The sequence below is a fragment of the Canis lupus genome, chromosome Y (assembly GCF_048164855.1).
Source record: "Canis lupus baileyi chromosome Y, mCanLup2.hap1, whole genome shotgun sequence".
Classification (NCBI taxonomy): Eukaryota; Metazoa; Chordata; class Mammalia; order Carnivora; family Canidae; genus Canis; species Canis lupus.
In genome coordinates, this window is record NC_132877.1 from 1,436,538 (window position 1) to 1,455,823 (window position 19,286).

Below are 19,286 nucleotides of genomic sequence, written 5' to 3' on the forward strand. Positions count from 1 at the left end.
ACCCCGGTGAAGTGAATTAACGCACCCATCACCTTCGCTAATGATCACGTAGGGTATGCACGGCGACGACACCGCACGGCTAGTCTCTCAGCAGATTTCAAGGACAGGATACAGGATCAGAAACTAGCCCCTCCCCCCCACCGCCGTGCTGGCCCAGGCATCTCCAGGATGTGATCCTCTCATAACTGAAAGTTCGTGTCCTCTGAGCATCCTCTAGCCATCTCCCCCCAAACTCCTAGCAGCCATCACTATTGTATCCTCTCTTTCTACAAGTTCGAATTTCTTTTTATTTTTAAGATTGCATGTATCGGTGAGCTCATGCTTTTTTTTCCCTAGGTGTGTCTGACTTATTGCACTTTGCACAATGTCCTTGAGGTCCACCCCACGTCATCCATAAATGGCAGGATCTCCTTCCTTCTCGTGGCTGAGTCATGTTGCATCGTGTGGATGGACCACCTGTTCTTTATCCATCCATCCATCGATCCATCCATCCATCCATCCATTGATCCATCCATCCATCCATCGATGAGAAGTTGGGTTCCTTCCAGGTCTTGGCTGCCATGAATCATGCTGCTGTGCACATGGGGGTGCAGATTTGTTTGAGATCCTATTACCATTTCCTTTGGGGTAAATACCCAGCAGTGGAATCACTGGGTCATAGGAAGCTCTATTTTGAATTTTTTGAGGAGCCTCCATACTGTTTCCAGAGTGGCTGCTCCAGTTCGCATACCCACCCACAGGGCATGAGGGTTCCACTGTTTGCCACACTCCCGCCAACTCGTTTCACCCCGTCTGTCTGTCTGATGACGGGCATCCTGCCAAGTGTGAGGTCATGTCTCACTGTGATCTTCATCCTGCCCACACGCGCAGAAGGGGAAGGTCCCACAGCAAGGCTGCAGCCACGGCTTCCAGATGATGTTGCTCAGGGAAAACTGGGTGGGCACAGGGCTCAGGGTCTTTCTGTGCTGCTCCACAGCCTCACCCACCTGTGCTACTACCATGTTGTACAGAGGTTCAGAGTCAGGGGACAGGGGCCGTGCCTCAGAAGGGTCCCTGGAGAGCTCAAAGAGCAGGGGCGGGCTGTGCTGGGTCACACCGTCCCCCGAGCAGGGGCACACACCCCAGCCGTAGCAGGCCCCTGCGCCCTTGGGGTGGAATCGTGGCGTCATGTAGTGGACCTTCCAGAGTCTTCCACCTAAAGGCAAATGGAGACGTGGTCAGGGCACCCAATGAGATGAACATTTATATTGGTAGGCTGCCCTCCATACTGATGGGTCTCACCCAATCAATTGAACGTGTGAGACAAAGGAGACTGAAGGTCCCTAAAGAGGAAAGAATGACTGCGGAGTACGATCTAGAAATCATGCCTGAGTTTCTAGGCTTTAGAATCCAGGTGGCAGCATCCACGCCGGCCAGACTGAGGGCTGGCCCTGAACATTTCAGACTTGCCAGGCCCTACAGCCACATGAGACATGTCTTTCAAACCTCTGTGTGTGTTTCTATCCATCCATTTGTCTACATCTCCTTATCTTCTATCTCTGTCATTCATCCATCTATTATCTACTTGTCATCTATCTCATTACATGTTAATTTATCCTATTACCAGTCCACCATCTACCATCCACCCAAGCATGCATCTGTCCATTCATCTGTCTGTCCATCTGTTCATTTGTCCATCCATGCATCCATCCACTCATCTCTGAAACAGCCCATCCATCCATCCATCCATCCATCATCCACCCATCCATTTATCTATCCATCCACCCATCTCTCCACTCATCCATCCATCTTTCCACTCATCCATCCATCCACCCATCCATCTATCCATTTGTCCATCTGTCCATACACCTGCCCATCCATCTATCCACCCATCCATCTATCCGTCTATCCATCTCTATCTGACCATGCATCTATTCATGCATCCATACATCCATCTACCTGTCCACCCATGTATGTCTCCACCCATCCATCCATCTATCCATCCATCCACCCACCCATCTATCCATCTGTCCATCTGTCTCTCTCTGTTCATTCATCTGTCCAACCCATTCATCCATCTCTCCATTTTTCCTCAATGCATCTCTATCTATCCATCCATCCATCCACCCCTCATCCCTCCCTTCCCTCCATCTATCCATCCATCCCACACACGGTGGGTTCTGTTTCTTGGGGGAACCCTGACTCATGCAAGCCACCCCTTGCACCGGGGGGAAGGTATGTACTTACTGTCCTTCTCGTGCCAGCGTGCCGCGTGGAGATACTTTCCACAGTAATGAAACAGGAACTCATGTGCTGAGTGCTCAGCAGCCCCTCGAAGCAAGGGCACCAGGCTACGGCCATCAATCACCCTGATTCCATGAACAGACATAGGAAGGGATCAGACCAAGACCATTCAGTCTGTGTTGCACCTGGAAATGAAACTCTAACCTTGTAAGGGCCCCCCAACTAAGAGCAACAACAGCACAGATGAGCTGTCTCTCTGATACTATGCAGATTGCAAGCTGCTGAGCAAGATGCATGTCATTGTTTTTAGACACAAAGTCACTAAGTTGTGGGGTCATTTGTTACACAGCACTACAGGCAACATTTTAAGACATAACAGATTCCAAAAGATGCCATCCGGTCCGCAGGAAGCGGATGAAGACAGCCAGTGATGGCCACATGACCTGGAGAGTCTTCCTTACAACAACTGATATTTAAAAAAAATCCTTGATCTGAATTTAATGTGCAAACATAGTGTTTTTCCTTACGGTTGTAAAGCACCTTTATTTTAATTATACCCTAATGATGACAGTTCTGTTTTCTGTGTCTACGTGGCTGGGTTACAGTCTTCAGTGATTTGGTAAAACACCAGTCTAAGGGTTGCTGTGAGGGCACTTGTTTTTTCAGAAATGGTTGACATCCACAGTCAGTGGGCTCTGTGCAAAACAGAGCCCATTCATAATGAGGGTGGGCCTCACCAAATCCGTTGACAGCCACCAAGAGCAAAGACGGGTTTTCCAGGGAAGATGGGATTTTGCCTCAAGATTGCAACACAGCAATCCTACCTGAGTTTGCAGCCTGATGGCCTGACGTAAGGATTTCAGTTTGCCAGCCTCCACAATTGCATGAGCCAATCCCTTAAGATAAATGTCTTATTTTATAAGCACAGACATGTACCTGCACTGGTTCTATCTCTCTCATACGGGAGTATTTATTTGCCCCTCTAAATGGAGTAAAATCCAATCATGATCAAAATATTTACTGCTTTGTTTTTATCTTGTGTTAGCAAGAGACTTTGGTCATGTGCTAATATTGAGGTAATAAATCATTTTTTAAAACATGCTGTGAGAGCCTCACTAAAATATGGGCAAAAGTCCATTTCAGGAAATCATAGGGAGATGAGTTTCAACGGATCGACATCTAATGCTTTCAATCCCCCCATTGCTGTGCGGAGTTATAAAATTTTACCAAAACAGCAAAACGAGAAGGACCCAATATTTTATATCATCACTCTTTGCCGAGTGTGATTATTTTGCATTAGGCTGTCCCCTCCATGCGAGGATGTGAGAACTTTAATCTCGTGGTAGGTTTTCTCATTACATGTGAAATAGTAAAGGATAGCTGTCAGGAATTGGGGCACGAAGGGGTCTCACTGCATGTGTACCTGTCCTGGGGCACCTCGCCGCCCCCCAGCTGGACCACGGTGGGGAAGACATCCATCAGGCTGGTGGGCTCGTGGATCACTCGGCCAGCTGGCAGCACCCCAGGCCACCGGAAGATCCCCGGGACGCGGATGCCGCCCTCCCAGCCCCCCATCCCTTTGCCACCTGTAAGTAAGTAAGTGCCATTAGAATTCTCCAGGAGATGGTCCCATCCACACACACACACCTGGATACACCTGTCTGTCTCTGTCTATGGACCTGGGCACCCCTGCTCACAAATGCACACTTTAGCAACCTGCACCTCCCAAAATGTTTGCTGCAATAATTCCAGAACCTCGCCATACCCCCACTGGCAGGTGGAGTCCATATGCTCTCCTCTTGACATTCGATGAGTCTTTATGACCATTGGAACACACGGGGCGTGCGATGCGTGGCTTCAGAGGTGTAATGCATTTGGATTTCACAGTGTGCATGATCCTTCCTCTATCCTTTTTCTTTCTGGAAGGACTAGAAATTGGGTCTGGGATCTCTTCCCCTGCTTCTCTTCCTCTCCCACCTGCTTGCCATACCACCCACCTGTTCCTTTACTGCTTTTCCTGGTTATTTTTCATTTCTGGGACCCCTGGCAATGGGTTTGGGCCCAGATTGGCTCTTGGGGAAAGGCGTATAGGTACTGAGCATTAGACAACATGCTTACACTCCCTAGGAACTCTGGGTATGGGAGTTAAAGCCATCCTATGTTACAAAAGGAGACTTGTAAACAAGAAGGGTACATGTGTTCGGAGTCTTGCTAAATAAATGCAGCTTTGTTGCAGTTTGGAAACTGTAATAACTGCACTCGCCTCGCCTGCTTTCGTTTTGCGCTGCTGCTGTTGCATAATAAGTTACTGTAAACCAGCAGCTTCACTCCTGTGTATTAGGTCTCGGTTCTGTACGTTGGGAGTCGGATGTGGCTTTGCGGCTACTCTGCTCTGGGTCTCACAGTCGGAAGTCAAGGTGTCGGCGGTTTCTAGAATATACTACTGGAAATGATGAGAATCATGAACCTATTACAGCTTCAGGATGTACACGGAAGACGGGAGAAAACATCCACTTCCAAGTCGTAGGAACATATACAGTCGACCCTCATTACTCCCCAGAGTGATGTTCTACAAAGTCACCACAAACACCCAGTTAGCAAATACTGAACCCCGACTTCCAGATTTAATCCAGGGCTCAGTACCAGGGAGACTCTGGTCCCTGTATTTGCAATAGCCAATTGGTCTATTTTCATATGTTTTGGTTTAAAGACCCCTTCTTGAGTAGATACTGCAATTCGTTTGCATTGACCTCATGGCCAACAGTGCGGGAACTCGAGTCTGGATGAAGCTAATCTAACGTACTTATTTTCTCCATACGGCCCATGGCAAGCTTCTTGCCCTTGGGAACAGAGCACAGCCCTTTGGCAGTACAGTTGGAGCCACTTGAAGCAGCAGAGTCATCAACAAAACCCAAACAAAATCACAAAAACATGGCCACTAAAGACACCACAAAAAGGACACGTGTGTATAGTCTGAGAGATGAAATGTAGGCAACAGGGTCGCCTCATCTGACCTTAGCTGAGAACGTGTGTGTCGGGCAATGAATGTTTTCACTGCTGTTCACATGAGCGCAAAGACATTGCAAGTACTGATTTTGGGGTTACAGATAAATTTTAGCAAGTAGGTGAATTCGTAAATATGGAATCCACGAATCATGCAGAGTGACTGTATCAGATTTTTTTTAATGGCAATATAGGGGTGCCTGGGTGGCTCAGCTGGCTAGGCATCTACCTTGGGCTCAGGTCATGATCTCGGGGTCCTGGGACCAAGCCCTCTGTCAGGCTCCCAGCTCAGCAGAGAGCCTGCTTCTCCCTCTCGCCCCCTGCTCATGCTATCTCTATCTCTATCTCTCTCTCAAATAAATGAATAAAATATTTTTAAAAATGGAAAAACAAAGGTATAATGCCCCAAATCTCACATGACATAGTGGAATACAGGGACATATGTAACTAAGCTTATGGTTACTGCCCTACCTTTGATTTAGGGTGGCATTTATTTTAATTTTATCTTATTTATTTGTATATCTCTCTCTTCCACTACAATGTAAACCCTTGAAGGGAAGGGCGTATGTCTTATTTTCTCTCTCTTAACATCTGGATAGAATTTGGTGTATGGCAGCTGCTCAAGAAATCCACCTTTGAAAATGCACACTTTTCCCCCTTCTGGTTGTTTTCCAACCTGTATTTCTGGGAGTCATTTGGTGGGTCCTTTATCTGCCTTTTAACCCCTGATATCCATTGGTCTCACCTCTGAATATTCCATTCCATCCCCCCAGCTGGCCACGTTCGTCTCTTGCCTCCAAATGTCCTCCATGATCAGAGGTAAAATAGGTGAATGTCGTGTTTTTCAAACCGTTTTCTTCAATGGCATTAAGGACTTCACCTTTGAGAGAATTGGAACATTTCACGACAGAGCCAGTGAAATAGCATCAGCGAATGCAACCCCAATTTGTCCTTTCTTGCTAGAAAGTCTCATAAGGGGACTCGGCAGTCGCCAAGACACCATCATTATGAATGTGATCACAAAGTGTGAGCCCCTATCTTGATTTTTCTGATACCACAAGATTCAGAATCTTGTTTACAAAGGTATCACAAATATGGAAAACAGAATAAACGCCTAGAGGCAGTATGCCAGGGATGGCGTGCTCTGAACATGCACTGCTGGGATGAATATGTGTGTCTGTAAAGAGTGCATGGGGGTGGGAACGTGCTGAGAAAGGATTTCATGGGAGACCCCTATTGAGATAGGAGGAAGCCAGAGCCATGAGCATCAGTTAGTGGTGTTGGCACATGCGGGCCAAGGCTCAGGAGAGCAGAGCCATCTATAAGCCCAGCCCTTGCTTTCTCTACGGAGACCAAATGCACATCTAAAGCACTGAAAGTAGAGATTTCAAACCACGTGGGCAGGTGCACAGTGGAAATGCATGTTTTTAAAGCATTATGTAACCCACCCTCATGTTTTGAGGTTGTTTGCCTCTTTACTGGTCTACTATAATCATCATGCTTCTCCCAGGACAAGTCATCAGGTCCTGCAAGAATTTAGATGTCTACGTTCTTTTAAGAATCTATATACACTTGAAATGTGGTAACCTTGTGTATCAACTATACTTCTTTGTGAAAGCAAACAGAATCTACAAGGTCACTCACTGGATCTCTCCAGGCTTTCTCAAGGTCATTGGGGGGACCAGCAATGTTGGTCCGTTGCCCTGAACAACAGTGTTCTTGGTTCCCTTTCTGTAATGTCACATGACAGCTTTAAATAATGCATTCTGTGGAAGGATGATTTGGTGCAGGAATAGATTGAGGAACCGGAAGTGCTGAAGGAGCATGTGAATGATATGGGGAAGTCTCCCCCTATCCTTTGCCTTTTCTTATTCTTTATTGCAACCCAGTTCATAGTCGGGAGACCCATCTGTTACCAAAGTTGTGTGGTGAGGCCAAGGGTGAATGAGGGACGGCCGCACCTTGACTTACCTACAAGCCAATCCATCTCTTCCACGTTGTCGCCATATAAGCCGTGCTGGCTTTTCCCGAGAAACTGTTTTGTGGTTACCAGGGGAATGTGTACATGCAGCAAGGACAAGAAGAGAAGAAATGGTTGGTGCTTATTTCTGAAAGAAGAAAAACATCCTTCAGATACAATGGCACCTGTTTCAACACTATTTGATCCATCTGAGTCCTTGAAACCCATCTCACCATTGGGGCTGGTTTAAGAAATCCCAAAGATGGCAAAGAGACCCACTCAGGTGCTCTGAGAACTCACCTCCTCTTTAAAAATGGGAGGGTTTTATTACCTTTCGATATACGAAACGGCCTCCCGTAGCATGTGACTCGTCGTTCTTTCCAAATCCATGGGCTGCTCTGTGACGTCATGGTTTCTCATCAAGATACAGTTCCAACGGCGCACGAACCCAAAGCTGGCGTACCAGGAGACAAAGAAGAGGAAGACGAGGCTGGCCGCACCCAGAACTACCTTCCAGGACACGGAGATTAACCCGCAAACCTTGCCAACAGCAATGGTCAGTACCGCCAGGGCCGCCATCTGGGTGGAAAGCCACAGCTTTGCTCTGGTGGTGGCATCTACTTCCGGGGGCCTGTCTGGGTGACAGTCATTCACCAGCGTGAAAGGCATGCCATAAAAATAGTCAAATCCATGGTTCAATGGGTGGTGGCAGTGGTCGGTTCGGGATTCACAGTTTACACCCTGGTGCCATTTTCCTGAAAATAAGAGCAGAGGGGTAAAGAACACACATTGAAAGTACTCTTGAAGGAATTCTGCGTGCTACCGATCACCTTCTCAGTAACTGCCGTGCTCCAATCAAAAGGATGCTATGCAAACAGCAAAATCTGAAATAGGAAAGGAACATAATAGGGACTCCTGGGTGGCTCAGCAGTTGAGCATCTGCCTTTGGCTCAGGTCGTGACCCCGGGGTCCCGGGATCGAGTCCCGCGTCGGGCTCCCTGCAGGAAGCCTGTGTCTCCCTCTGTCTGTGTCTCTGCCTCTCTCTCTGGGTCTCTCATGAATAAATAAATAAAATCATTAAAAAAAAGGGACATAATAGAAATTCAAAATAGAAAGGAATAAAATGAATTTGTTTGATATAAAGCGCATGGCACTACTAAACGAACGTATGGAGTCATGATCGTTATCAAGAGATTGAAAGTTTAAGATTTTCTGGACTGTTAGGAATTATAAGTTTGCAAGCTTAGACTATCCTGCTATTAAATAACTCAGAAAATATCATTTACTGATATTTCTTACTTAAAAGACAACCACTCAATAAAGGGGTTGGCTCTAGAATAATCTTACAACAGAATAGAAGGACTGGCTCACTCCACTAACTAGTGAGCAACAAATGCTTGTAATAGACTTTTTTCCAAAGGCAGTAACTTATAAAATCACTGAGATGGAACATGAGGAGACCCATATGTCTAATTCTAGCAGGATATACAAGAATTGGGTTCTTCCTATTTTATGTGCTCCAGACACTCAGCCAGCTTAAATCTAGTTACAAAATAGGACAGAAAAGGGTTCAACATACTATTTGCCATAATTTCCAAGTGCAGAGGTTAAACCAGGTCTCCACCCTGTTCTTCCCTCCCATTACAGAGCATTGGTTCTAGTTCCAAGCCCAAGGACATCCCTTTGTACCCCCGCTTACATTTAAGGAAACGAAAATGCCGGAATGGGTTGAAACGGGTGGAGAAGAAAAGTATAGAGGAGAGTCTCCTTCTCGTCTGCTTTCTACCATTTGGGACGTGAAGAACAGCCTTGTCTAAATGTAGATGAGGTGTGTGGACCAGAAGAATAAAGATTCACAGAAGGAACCGATACCCTGGTCCGTAGTTCCAGTAAACACTAAATAAATCTACTTATCTAGTGTTAAAAACAATTCCACCCATGGAGTAGAAGATACATGGGTGGTTGTGGGGGTGAAGGACATTGACCCAATGGCAGTGAGCTGGTAATGGAAAGTTCTAGTAACTAAGAAGCTTTGCTCTACGTCTTAAGATTGAAAAGAGAAATACAGGCAGTAGAGTAGATGCGTACAAAGTCCTTGAAAATGTCCCTGAAGAAGCGATAAGCTGTGTCTTGAGTATCTATGTTTCCCCAAAATTCCTACGTTGAGACCTGACCCTGAGGCTGATGGTATTTGGAGGCAGGACCTTGGGGGAGGAGGAGATCAAGTCCTAAGGCTGGAGCCTCCACGAATGGAATTAGCGCCCCAGAGAGACAGTCACTCCTTCTTCTCACGAGTGACACATGGAGAGAAGACGGTCATCTGTGAAGCAGGATGAGGGTCCTCACCAGACACGGAATCTGTCAGCCCCGGGATCTTGGACTCCTCAGCCTCTGGAACTGTGGGTAGTAAATCTACATAATCTCTATTTCTAAAGTAGTAGGAAATTTTAAAAGGGGGGAAGGGTGATTACCCCTCCCTCGTCCTGACAAAGTGGGGGTGTCACGGTCCCCTCTAAACTCAACGGGGACTCTGAGTGTGGAAAAGCTGATGAAGACTCAAATGGGACCCCCTTGCACACGGATCTGACCCAGCCCTCCCTTGACCGGGGGGTCAGGGAAGACGCCGTCGTCATCCAGCCTCTGATTCCTGTAAGACGGGATACGACTTCTAAGCACACAGGCTGAGCAAGGAATGAAAAGGGTCAAGCGTCTGGCCCATGACGGGGGAGTGCCCATCTGCAAAGAAGTAACCTAGCAGGTGTCAGAGTGCCCTTCTCAGACAGGTGGTCTTACAGGGTTGGCCCTTGAACTAATGATGTCTGAGAACCGGCTCTCCAGAGGATTCCCATCATTCCCTACAGAATGACAGACGATCCAACAGTATGACTGGTCCAAGAGAGGTCACATGGGGCCAGCCCCTGATTTGGGTTCGGACGCGTGACTTTTTGGCCCTGCAGGGAAACAAGTTCTTTTGATGGTTGACCGTCCTGCTCCCTGAACAATAGGAGTACCTATGAGGCCGGTTGCATAACCTTGCTGCTGCAGGAGTCTCGCAAATGTGGTTTCGTTCTCCGGGAGTCCGCCCGATGCCCCGTTCCACTGGAGGGCGCGGTACCCATCATGGGCTTCCATGCCTGTGGAGCAGAGCAGAGAGCACGCACTCACTCTCCCACGGCTACAGCACGGGTTCTCACCTGGGGAGGGGCCTGGCCCACGCCAGTGGACTCTTCACTCTGCTCGGGATTGGTTTGGGTGATCGCAGTTGAGGGAGGGATGCTACTGGCATGTGGTGGGTGGGGACACCCTAGCGTGCCCAGGATGTCCACACCACAGAGAATCATCCAGCCCAGATGTCAGCACTGCTGAGGTTGAGAAACCCTGTCTTAGCAGGAGAGATTGCGTCTTTATCTTTCTCTCTCTCTTCATCATCCAACCATCCATCCTCTCATCTATCGATCGATCGATTGATCGATCGATCCATCCATCCATCTACCTATCTATCCATCTATCGATTCTATTATCTATCTAATCTATCTATCTATCCATCGATTCTATATCTATCTATCTATCTATCTATCTATCTATCTATCCATCCATCGATTCTATTATCTATCCATCCATCAATTCTATTATCTATCTATCCATCCATCCATCGATTCTATTATCTATTTATCCATCCATCCATCCATTGATTCTATTATCTATATATCTATCTATCCATCCATCAATTCTATATATATCTATCCATCCATCCATCCATCAATTCTATTATCTATCTACCTACCTATCTATTATCTATCTATTATCTATCTACCTATCTATCCATCCATCCATCCATCCATCCATCTATCCATTTATCCATCCATCCACCTACCTATCCATCCATTGATTCCTCTATCTATCTATCTATCTATCTATCTATCTATCTATCTATCTATCTAATCTATTCATCCCTCCATCTATCCATCTACCCACCCATCCATTCATCTTTCTATCCATCTATCCATCTATATTAATCTATCAATGCATCTATTATCCATCCATCCATCCATCCATCCATGTATCTATAATTTATCTATGTATCTCCCCAGCTATCAATCTATTAATATCACCTATCAATCTATTATCTATTTATCTATCTGCCTACCTACCTATCTCTATTGTCTCTCCATGATCTATCTGTGGCAGTGGCTCCCAACCAAAGGTAATTCTGCCCCGCAGGGAATCCTTGGCAATGCCTGGAGGCATTTTTGGTTGTCACAAGTTGGTGGGGAGAGTGGCTGCTACTAGCATCTTGTGCATAGAGACCTGACCCCCAGCACCTCAGAATGCAACTGTATTTGAAGATACTTTAAAGAGGTATAAATGAGCTCACTGGGGTGGGCTCTGATCCCATAGGACCAGGGTCCTTATAAGAAGAGGAGGTGAGGACGCAGACATGCACAGAGGGGCCACCACGTGAGGACACGGGGAGAACACGGCGTCTACATGCCCAGGAGAGAGGCCTCACAGGGAGCCAGTCCTGCCCACACCTGGATCCCAGCCTCCCAGCCTCCAAGATGGTGAGAAGATTCATGTCTATTTAGGCTGCCCCATCTGTGGTACTCCGTTTGGCTGCTCAGAGAATACAACAATATTCCAATACGTGGATACGCCAGTTTATTAACGCAGTCTTCCACTGATGAACTATATCTATGTCAGCACCTTACAGACTGTGGTGCTGTGAACATTCCCATTCCATCTTCTGCAGAACATGCACATGTGTACATGGTGGGCACGTACTTAGGCATTGCTGGGTCACGGCACGTGCGTGCATTCAGCTTCAGCAGACAATGACAAGCCATACCTGAACTGCACCACACCAACGTCCTCCTTGTCCTCTGACTCCTGCTTCTCTCTCATAAGGACCTTTGTGAGGACACGGGGCCACCTGGATAATCTAGAATAATGTTCCCATCTCAAGACCCTCCACTTAATCACCTCTTCGAAGTCCCCTTGGCCATATAAGGAAATATTCCTCTAAACTAAAATATTTAAATTAATAAGCGTGATGTCAACCCAAACCAGCTACCGTTGGACAGCTTCGGCCTCTGAATTCCCAATCAACCCAATCATCGCGTGACTTACCTAAAACACAGTATTCTTTTTACATAATTTCAGGGTGATGGCACCGCAGATGGTAGCTGCACCATTTTCCCTGCATCTCAAGCATCGCTAATAATACCACGGACAAGACACGAGTGGACGCAGACGTGCCCCCGTCTCGGTCGTCCCCACCACACTGACCTGATCTGAAGGAGTGCCTCCCTGTGAGGAAGGAAGATCTGCTGGGGGTGCAGAGGGGGGCGGCCGCCAGGTGCTGGGTGAGCCTCACGCCTTCCTCTGCAAGCCGGTCGATATTGGGTGTCCTGAGCAAACCACACACAAACATCCCTGTCAGGCGGGGGACGTGCTGACCAGGACCCCTGCACCGAGAAGCAGGGCGCGGAGCACACCAGTATTTCCTTAGGGTTTTACAGGTAGCTGCCTGTGGGGGTTCCACCCACCCACCCACTCTGTGACCCCTGCAGCTTCTTTCCTGACGACTCCGTTCCTAAAGACACAGCGCCCCTCGCCCTGTTGTGTGCAAGCTGTTCTCCGTAGTCCCGCGGCTGTGGCTTCCTGGCCCCTCGCCGGCCCAGAAGCCACAGCTGATGCTAGTACTCGACACCTGCTCCCCCGGGCAGCTGCGGGGGCCTGGCCACGCCTCTGTTTTCAAAGAACAGCTGTCAGTTAAGATTGCTCTGGCTGCTTTTGTCCCCTTTGACTCTTTTTAAAATTGTGAGCAACTGAAATATAAATGCTGTTATTAAAAATCACCCATTTCGGTATTCATGTTGGGTGTTTTCAATAACCCAACTATTAAAATTTACTTTTTTTTTTTTACTAAGCTCTGAATATGAATTGCAAGGGCTTATAGGATTCTAGCAGCGAAGTATAATTATGTTAGTTCTGACCTATGTCTCAGTTTACAAAAGTTCTATCTCTAGTTTGATATCCAATGGTCGTCCATCTATTACCTACCGATCTATGTATCATGTATCTATCCATCCGTCCATCCATTCACCCATCCGTCCACTCATCTTTCCATTCATTCATCCTTTCACTCATCAGTCTTTCCATCCATAATCCACCCATCCATCTTTCCTTCCATCCATCGATCTTTCCATCCATCCTTCATCCACCAATGCATCCATGCATCCTTCATCCATCCATTAAACCAATCATCCATCTTTCTACCCATGTATCCATTCATCCACCCATCTTTCCATTCATCCATCATTTGTCCATTCATCCAACCTTCCATCCATCCATCTTTCCATCCATCCTTCAACCACCAATGCATCCATCCATCCATCCTTCATCCATCCATTAAACCAACCATCCATCTTTCTATCCATCTATCCATTCACCCACCCATCTTTCCATTCATCCATCATTTGTCCACTCATCCAACCTTCCACCCATCAATCTTTCCACCCACCCTCATCCATCCATCCAACGTTCTACCCATCCATGTCTTCACCCATCCATCCAATCATCCATCCATATTGATGGAAATCCATCAATACTTCCATCCATCCATCCTTCACCCATTCATCCATCAGTTCATTTCACTCTCCGTCAATCATTTATCTGTCTAGTATCTATCTCTCTTCTATCAAGTATTTATCTCTTACAGATGTCTTCATGATTATCTACGCTGTGGAACAGAATGAAAAACATCACAGGTTTCAACCTCAGCATTGAAATCTTTCCTGCAGAATCTCATTCCTCTACTTGTTAAAACACACCTTAAAACAGGAAAGATGCTGCTAGTGATTTTAAATTCTCTGCTTCTCAGTCAATGTATGTCATCTCCCTGTTTCCCTAACGAAGTTGATGGGCAAATATAATCCTGAAATACTACACTCAACTGCCTTTCATTTTTTATGCATTCTTTTTGTTTAAAATAACTCTCTGGCATGTGGGATCAGATATTTAAAAAAAAAAAACCAGAGGAAAAAAAACCCAGAAAGAGTTCTGAGAATGATATTAATATGCTGAGGAATAGCCCAGTGACTCTCAGCAAAGGAATGGAGGGGCAGGGCATAAATGCGACTTTCCCGGGAGAAGAGATATCTTTTCTTCCTATGATGGTAATAAAACGGGCAGTTTCCACGTTATTTACAGACTTGGCTATATCGTTAACACATGCCTGGTGTGGATTTGCTGTTAGAGCATCAGGGGTCACTTCCGTGTTTTGCATTATGGGCCCAGAAAGAAACATGGAGATCATCCAATGGCCTTACATCAAGAAGGGAAACTGAGGCTGGACATGTGACTGATGGCACAGCTATTCAGAAGCAGGTTGAGAGGGCCACAGAGCCAGTTCCCGGGCTCCCTTTTTTGTCCTGAACTTCTATTCCTCTGACCCTTCGCAGCTACATGTGCATTACACACCTCATGTGCTCTCGAGGCCCCTTTCTTACGAGGCAAGATACGAAACAGAGCTGGTGTGGCCTACACGAGCGACCGGAGGGATTGACAACGAGGATGTGTGAGCTCTGATTTCGAGCACAACCGTCTTACAGGGTATTTAGGCACGCACAGCGAATACTGTGGTTGCTGGAAATAATTCGAGGGGACGGATTTACTAGTGAAGAGCGGCTTATGTGATGTGCTACAGAAGTCAGAATGATTTCATAGCAAATCACTGAAGGACGAAGGGAAAGATGGCTTATGGGACGTGGAGCCAAAGACAGTTTCCCTCAGGCAGGTGGTCCTTACACACGTTAAGTCTTCACCTGTCAGCCTTGATAGCTTACTTTGGCAGGATTTTTAAAGGGGGGTGTGGCCTGCCCGTGTTGGGGTGGGTGGACGTGCAGTGTAGACAACATTTTGAAGACCAGCGAAGTGTAATAGGTTTGGGTAGAATGGCCACGTTTCTTACAGGTGCATCGTGAGGGGCACGGCCCCACATCCCTAAGTGGCATGCTGCAACTCGTGTCGCTGATTGGCCCAATGTCTTCATCAACGAGCCAATGAGTTAAATTAAGAGAACATCTTTGCTGGCTTTAGGATGTCCCCAAAGACCGTCCTTGCACTGCCAGTATTTTAGCTGGAAGGAGAAACACTAGACATAAAAATCATGGGTGCTGCCCCCCTAGGGGTGGTAATGGGAATGCAGCCCCAGTTTCTTGATTTCTTAATGGCTTATGTTTGCTGAACCCAAACCAGCAGCCCACAGAAGGTCCTGAGGGGTTAGGAATTCATCATATATGAATTCTGGGGACACCCTTCAGTCCATAACAGGGCATGATGGCTCAGAGAGTGCAAGGCGTTCTTTGGGGGTGTGAAAATATTCTAAAATGCATCGTGGTGATGGATGCACATCTCTGAAAATGCCAGAAGCCAGCGAACTGTCCACTTCCACTGGGTGAGGGATCTGTTCTGGCAGATGTAAGTGGGCAGGGTCAGCGTGGGGAAGGAAGGTCCCTGGACACACAGGCCAGATTTCTGCTGATGTTAGAGGGGCTGTGACCAAAGGGGGGTGGGGTGGGCCTCTGCAGGCCAGTCCCAAGGTGGGCAGCTATTCCAAGGCAGGTTGTGTGACGTTGGGGTGGTGGTCTTCCTAAAAGAAATGGAATGAGGTGCTTTCCTACCTTTTCTCCTCTTGCTGCATCAGCCTGCAAACATCACCGGCCACTTGTTTGCCTGCAGGGATGGCCTAGGAGCCTGCATACTGTGAATATGCAATCAGCGCCCATCGGCAGTGGGTGAATAGCAGCCCCCAGAGCAGATCCGCCCGGCCTAATCCACTAGGGTGGGGGGGCCTTAATTGGAAATGGGGTCTCTACAGGTGTAATTAGGTAAGGATTTAGTGATGAGCTCATCCGGGATGAGGATGAGCCCTACAGGCAATGACAGGGGTCCTCATAAGAGACAGGCGAGGAGACACAGATGCAGAGGAGGAGCCCCGTGAGGAGATGGAGGCCGAGACTGGAGGGACTTGGTCACCAGCCCGGGGGCGCCTGGGGCCCCAGCCACCGGCAGAGACGGGAGGGACCGTCCCTGGAGCCTCTTGGGGGAGCGTGTCTCCCCTACTGGGCCTCGATCTCAGACATCTGGTTTCCAGGACTGAGACAGAATAAATTCCTATTGTCTACAGTTACTCCATGTGGGGCCCTGTGTTAGGGCAGCCCTCCGAATGAATCAAATACACCACCCACCGGAGTGCCCTCTCTGAAAATTTCAGTTTGGCACCCTGCTTCCCTGTCAAAAAATCACTTCTTCGGCCTTCACTCTGAGGCACTAAGGAGTTTCCCACTACTTGCAGATTTTAAGCGCATCATTCAGCGCCGTGTACCCCCCTATGCTAGGGCACACCCAGGACCACCAGCATACTGTACCTGAGGGTGCTGTTCCCATAGCAACCAAGATCCCCAATGCCAAGATCATCTGCCATTATCAGTAGAATATTGGGTTTGAACGCATTTGCTGCTTTTAACTGGCATGTCCCCGGGAGCAAACACAGAAGGAGGAGAGGCCACCAGGAGTGCCTGCAGAGACAAGCCAGCGGCCAAAAGTAAGGTCTCGGGTTTACTTGCAATGTTAAGTCGGCCTTTCGAGGCAGCTTGCTGGGAAGGCAGGTGGTGCCCGCTGGGTGCTGGGTTCGGATTTACTGAGGGAGCCGTCTCCTGTGCGTTCTGCCTCCTTTTGCTCTGATTGCTCCCATACTGACACCCCCCCCCCTCGCCCGGGAGGACCCCAGCAGGACCGTCTGCAGGATCCAACGCAGGACCCTCCACAGGATTCCCCGCAAGACTCCCCGCAGTAGCTCACATCAGGACCCCACGCAGGACCCACTGCAGGACCCCTGCAGGACCCCCCCGCCGGGCCCACTGTAGGACCCACCGAAGGAACTCTCCGCAGGATCTCCCCACAGGACTCTCCCCAGGATCCCCCCCCGGCCAGACCCACTGCAGGACCCACCGAAGGACCCCCCACAGGACCCTCCCCAGGACCACCGCAGGACCCCCCACAGGACCCTCCCCAGGACCACCACAGGACCCACCTTAGGACTCTCCCCAGGACCCCCGCAGGACCCCCCGCAGGACCCTCCCCAGGACCCCCGCAGGACTCCCCGCAGGGCCCGTGTGCCCCAGTGAAGTGTCTTGCGCAGAAGGAAGCCCTTGGTGCCCTCCTCCCGACCCTTGGTAACCCCGCTCCTTCTGGGAGGTGCCCTCGCTAAAGGGTAGGGTCGCCTCCCCGGGTCGCGCCGTCCTGCCTCCCGGCTGCCCAGGCGTCCCCGTCCCTCCCGGGGCGACCCCCGGGACGCAGGCCGGCCCAGAGGTCGCCGCAAGGGCGGACACGCACTTTCTAAGGAGGAATGTGGGGGGGCCCGGGGCGCCCTGGTCCCCGTTCCTGGCTCCAAGCTGGCGGCTCGAGCGTGCCCGCGGTCCCCGGCGGGGTCCCCCCGTTGCGCCCGGAGACTGGGGCCCGGGGTCTGGGGTGGCCGCGGCGGGACAGGCCGTGGGCGCAGCGTTCGGGGGCGGCCGCAAGCCGGGAGGGGGGCCCGGCGCGTCGGGGAGGGTGGGGGGCGCCGGCGGGCGGGGGCACGGGGCACGGGGCACGGGGCACGGCTGCGCTCCGCCCGGGGGTCGCGGGGGCTGCGCGGGCCCCAGGGTGGCGGTGCGAGGCCAGCGCCGCGCCAGGGCAGGGGTCGGGCGGGGCCGGGGCGGGAGCGAGCCGCGAGGAGGAAGGAAGCGGCGCGCGGCGGGGCGGGGACCTGGGGGTGGGACCGGACGTGCCGCCGAGTCGGGGAGGGGCGGGGGCGGGGAGCGGAACCCGGCGGGGGCGCGCACGGAGGGAGGGAGGGAGGGAGCGGGGTGGGGGTGCAGAGGGAACCGGCGGGGGGAGCTACCTGCCTCGGAGAGTGGGGGGCAGAGAGTGGGGGGGGACATTGGGGGCCAAGGGAGCGCGTGGGGGCGGTGGGGACCCAGCCTCGCCCGGGGGGGCAAGGTCGTGGAGGGAGGGGACACTGGGGCCAAGGGAGCGTGTCCGGGCGGTGGAGGAGGGTGGGGACCCGGCCTCTCCGGGGGTGGGGGACAGAGAGTGGGGAGACAGGGTCATGGAGGGAGGGGACACTGGGGGCCAAGGGAGCGTGGCCCAGGCGGTGGAGACCCGACAAACAGTGGGGGGACATGGTCGTGGACGGAGGGGACACTGGGGGCCAAGGGAGCGCGTGGGGGCGGTGGGGACCCGGCCGCGCTCTGCCCGAGGGTGCCCTCTCTGTGCCCCCGACCCTCCAGCGCCAGCTCTCCAGCCCCGCGTCCCTGCGACTGCGACACGGACTCTCCCCGCGATTTGGCGACTCCCGGGGCTCGCCCCGCCCGCCCTGCCGCCCCGGGGGCCGCGCTCCCGCGTGTGCACCCCGCCCCCTTCCCCGGGCCCCGCGCACCTGGCAGCGGGCGCGCTGCGTCCCCCGGGAGCCCCGGGAGCCCCGGGAGCCATGGCCGCGAGCGCACGGGACGCGCAGGACCTTGGCCCTCGGCGCCCGTCCCGCCCACGCCGCCGCACCTCCTGCCGCCCCGGGGCTTCCGGGAACCGATCCTGCAGACCTGTTTCCGCGGGGCCCTGGCGCACCCCCGGGACACTAGGGTGCAGGCGCCCGTGGGGAATCTCGGCCGACGAGCCCCTTCCTTGCAGCAAGCGCTGCAGCGCGCGTGCCCTGGGGCCGTGGGTCGGACCCTCCCCGGGGACTCTCCCTCGGGGACCTTCCTGGTGCCCGCATCCCCGCCCTGCCCCCCATGACCTGCCCCCCATGACCCGCCCAGACTTCTCCGTTTCCCTGCCCAACTCCCATCTGCGCGTTGGGGACACAATGCTTGGGAATTCAGCTTTCCCAAAGTGTGTGTGTGTTGGAGGGGCCGGGGCGGGGGCTGCCCTAAGTGCCCTGGAGGCTGTTTCTTGAAAACTCTGCGAAGGATGTGTTTGGAGAAAAGACCTGTGCGCCTTGGAATGGGCAGACTTAGTGAGCTCCCGACTCCTGCGAGGCCTCTGGGCAGGAACCCACCCT

General features: G+C 50.8%; 1 protein-coding gene across 4 annotated transcripts; it reads right to left on the reverse strand.

Moving 5' to 3' along the window:
• Positions 1-263: 263 nt before the first annotated feature.
• LOC140629114 (arylsulfatase D-like) lies at positions 264-18,983 on the reverse strand. Of its 4 annotated transcripts, none has more exons than XM_072818589.1 (10): positions 18,669-18,983; positions 16,618-16,767; positions 12,473-12,594; positions 10,198-10,320; positions 7,518-7,941; positions 7,198-7,334; positions 5,972-6,106; positions 3,647-3,809; positions 2,227-2,348; positions 264-1,195 (listed from the first exon to the last, which is right to left on the reverse strand). In XM_072818589.1, exons 1-10 carry the CDS (start codon positions 18,719-18,721, stop codon positions 831-833), a joined length of 1,794 nt encoding a protein of 597 aa, XP_072674690.1. In that variant the 5' UTR covers positions 18,722-18,983; the 3' UTR covers positions 264-830. The 4 variants fall into 4 exon arrangements, with proteins under 4 accessions (XP_072674690.1, XP_072674691.1, XP_072674692.1 ...); XM_072818590.1 differs by lacking the exon at positions 18,669-18,983 and adding an exon at positions 17,585-17,718; XM_072818591.1 differs by lacking the exon at positions 18,669-18,983 and adding an exon at positions 15,871-15,950 and having other exon boundaries at positions 16,618-16,727.
• Positions 18,984-19,286: the final 303 nt, after the last annotated feature.

Excerpts from the sequence above, each read along its gene's own strand:
- LOC140629114 (XM_072818589.1), bottom strand. The coding sequence starts at position 18,721 with ATGGCTCCCGGGGCTCCCGGGGCTCCCGGGGGACGCAGCGCGCCCGCT. Across the intron at positions 12,595-16,617 it reads TATGGGAACAGCACCCTCAG|GACACCCAATATCGACCGGC; the intron begins GTACAGTATGCT and ends TGGTTTGCTCAG. Across the intron at positions 7,335-7,517 it reads GCCGTTTCGTATATCGAAAG|AAATAAGCACCAACCATTTC; the intron begins GTAATAAAACCC and ends TTCTTCTTTCAG.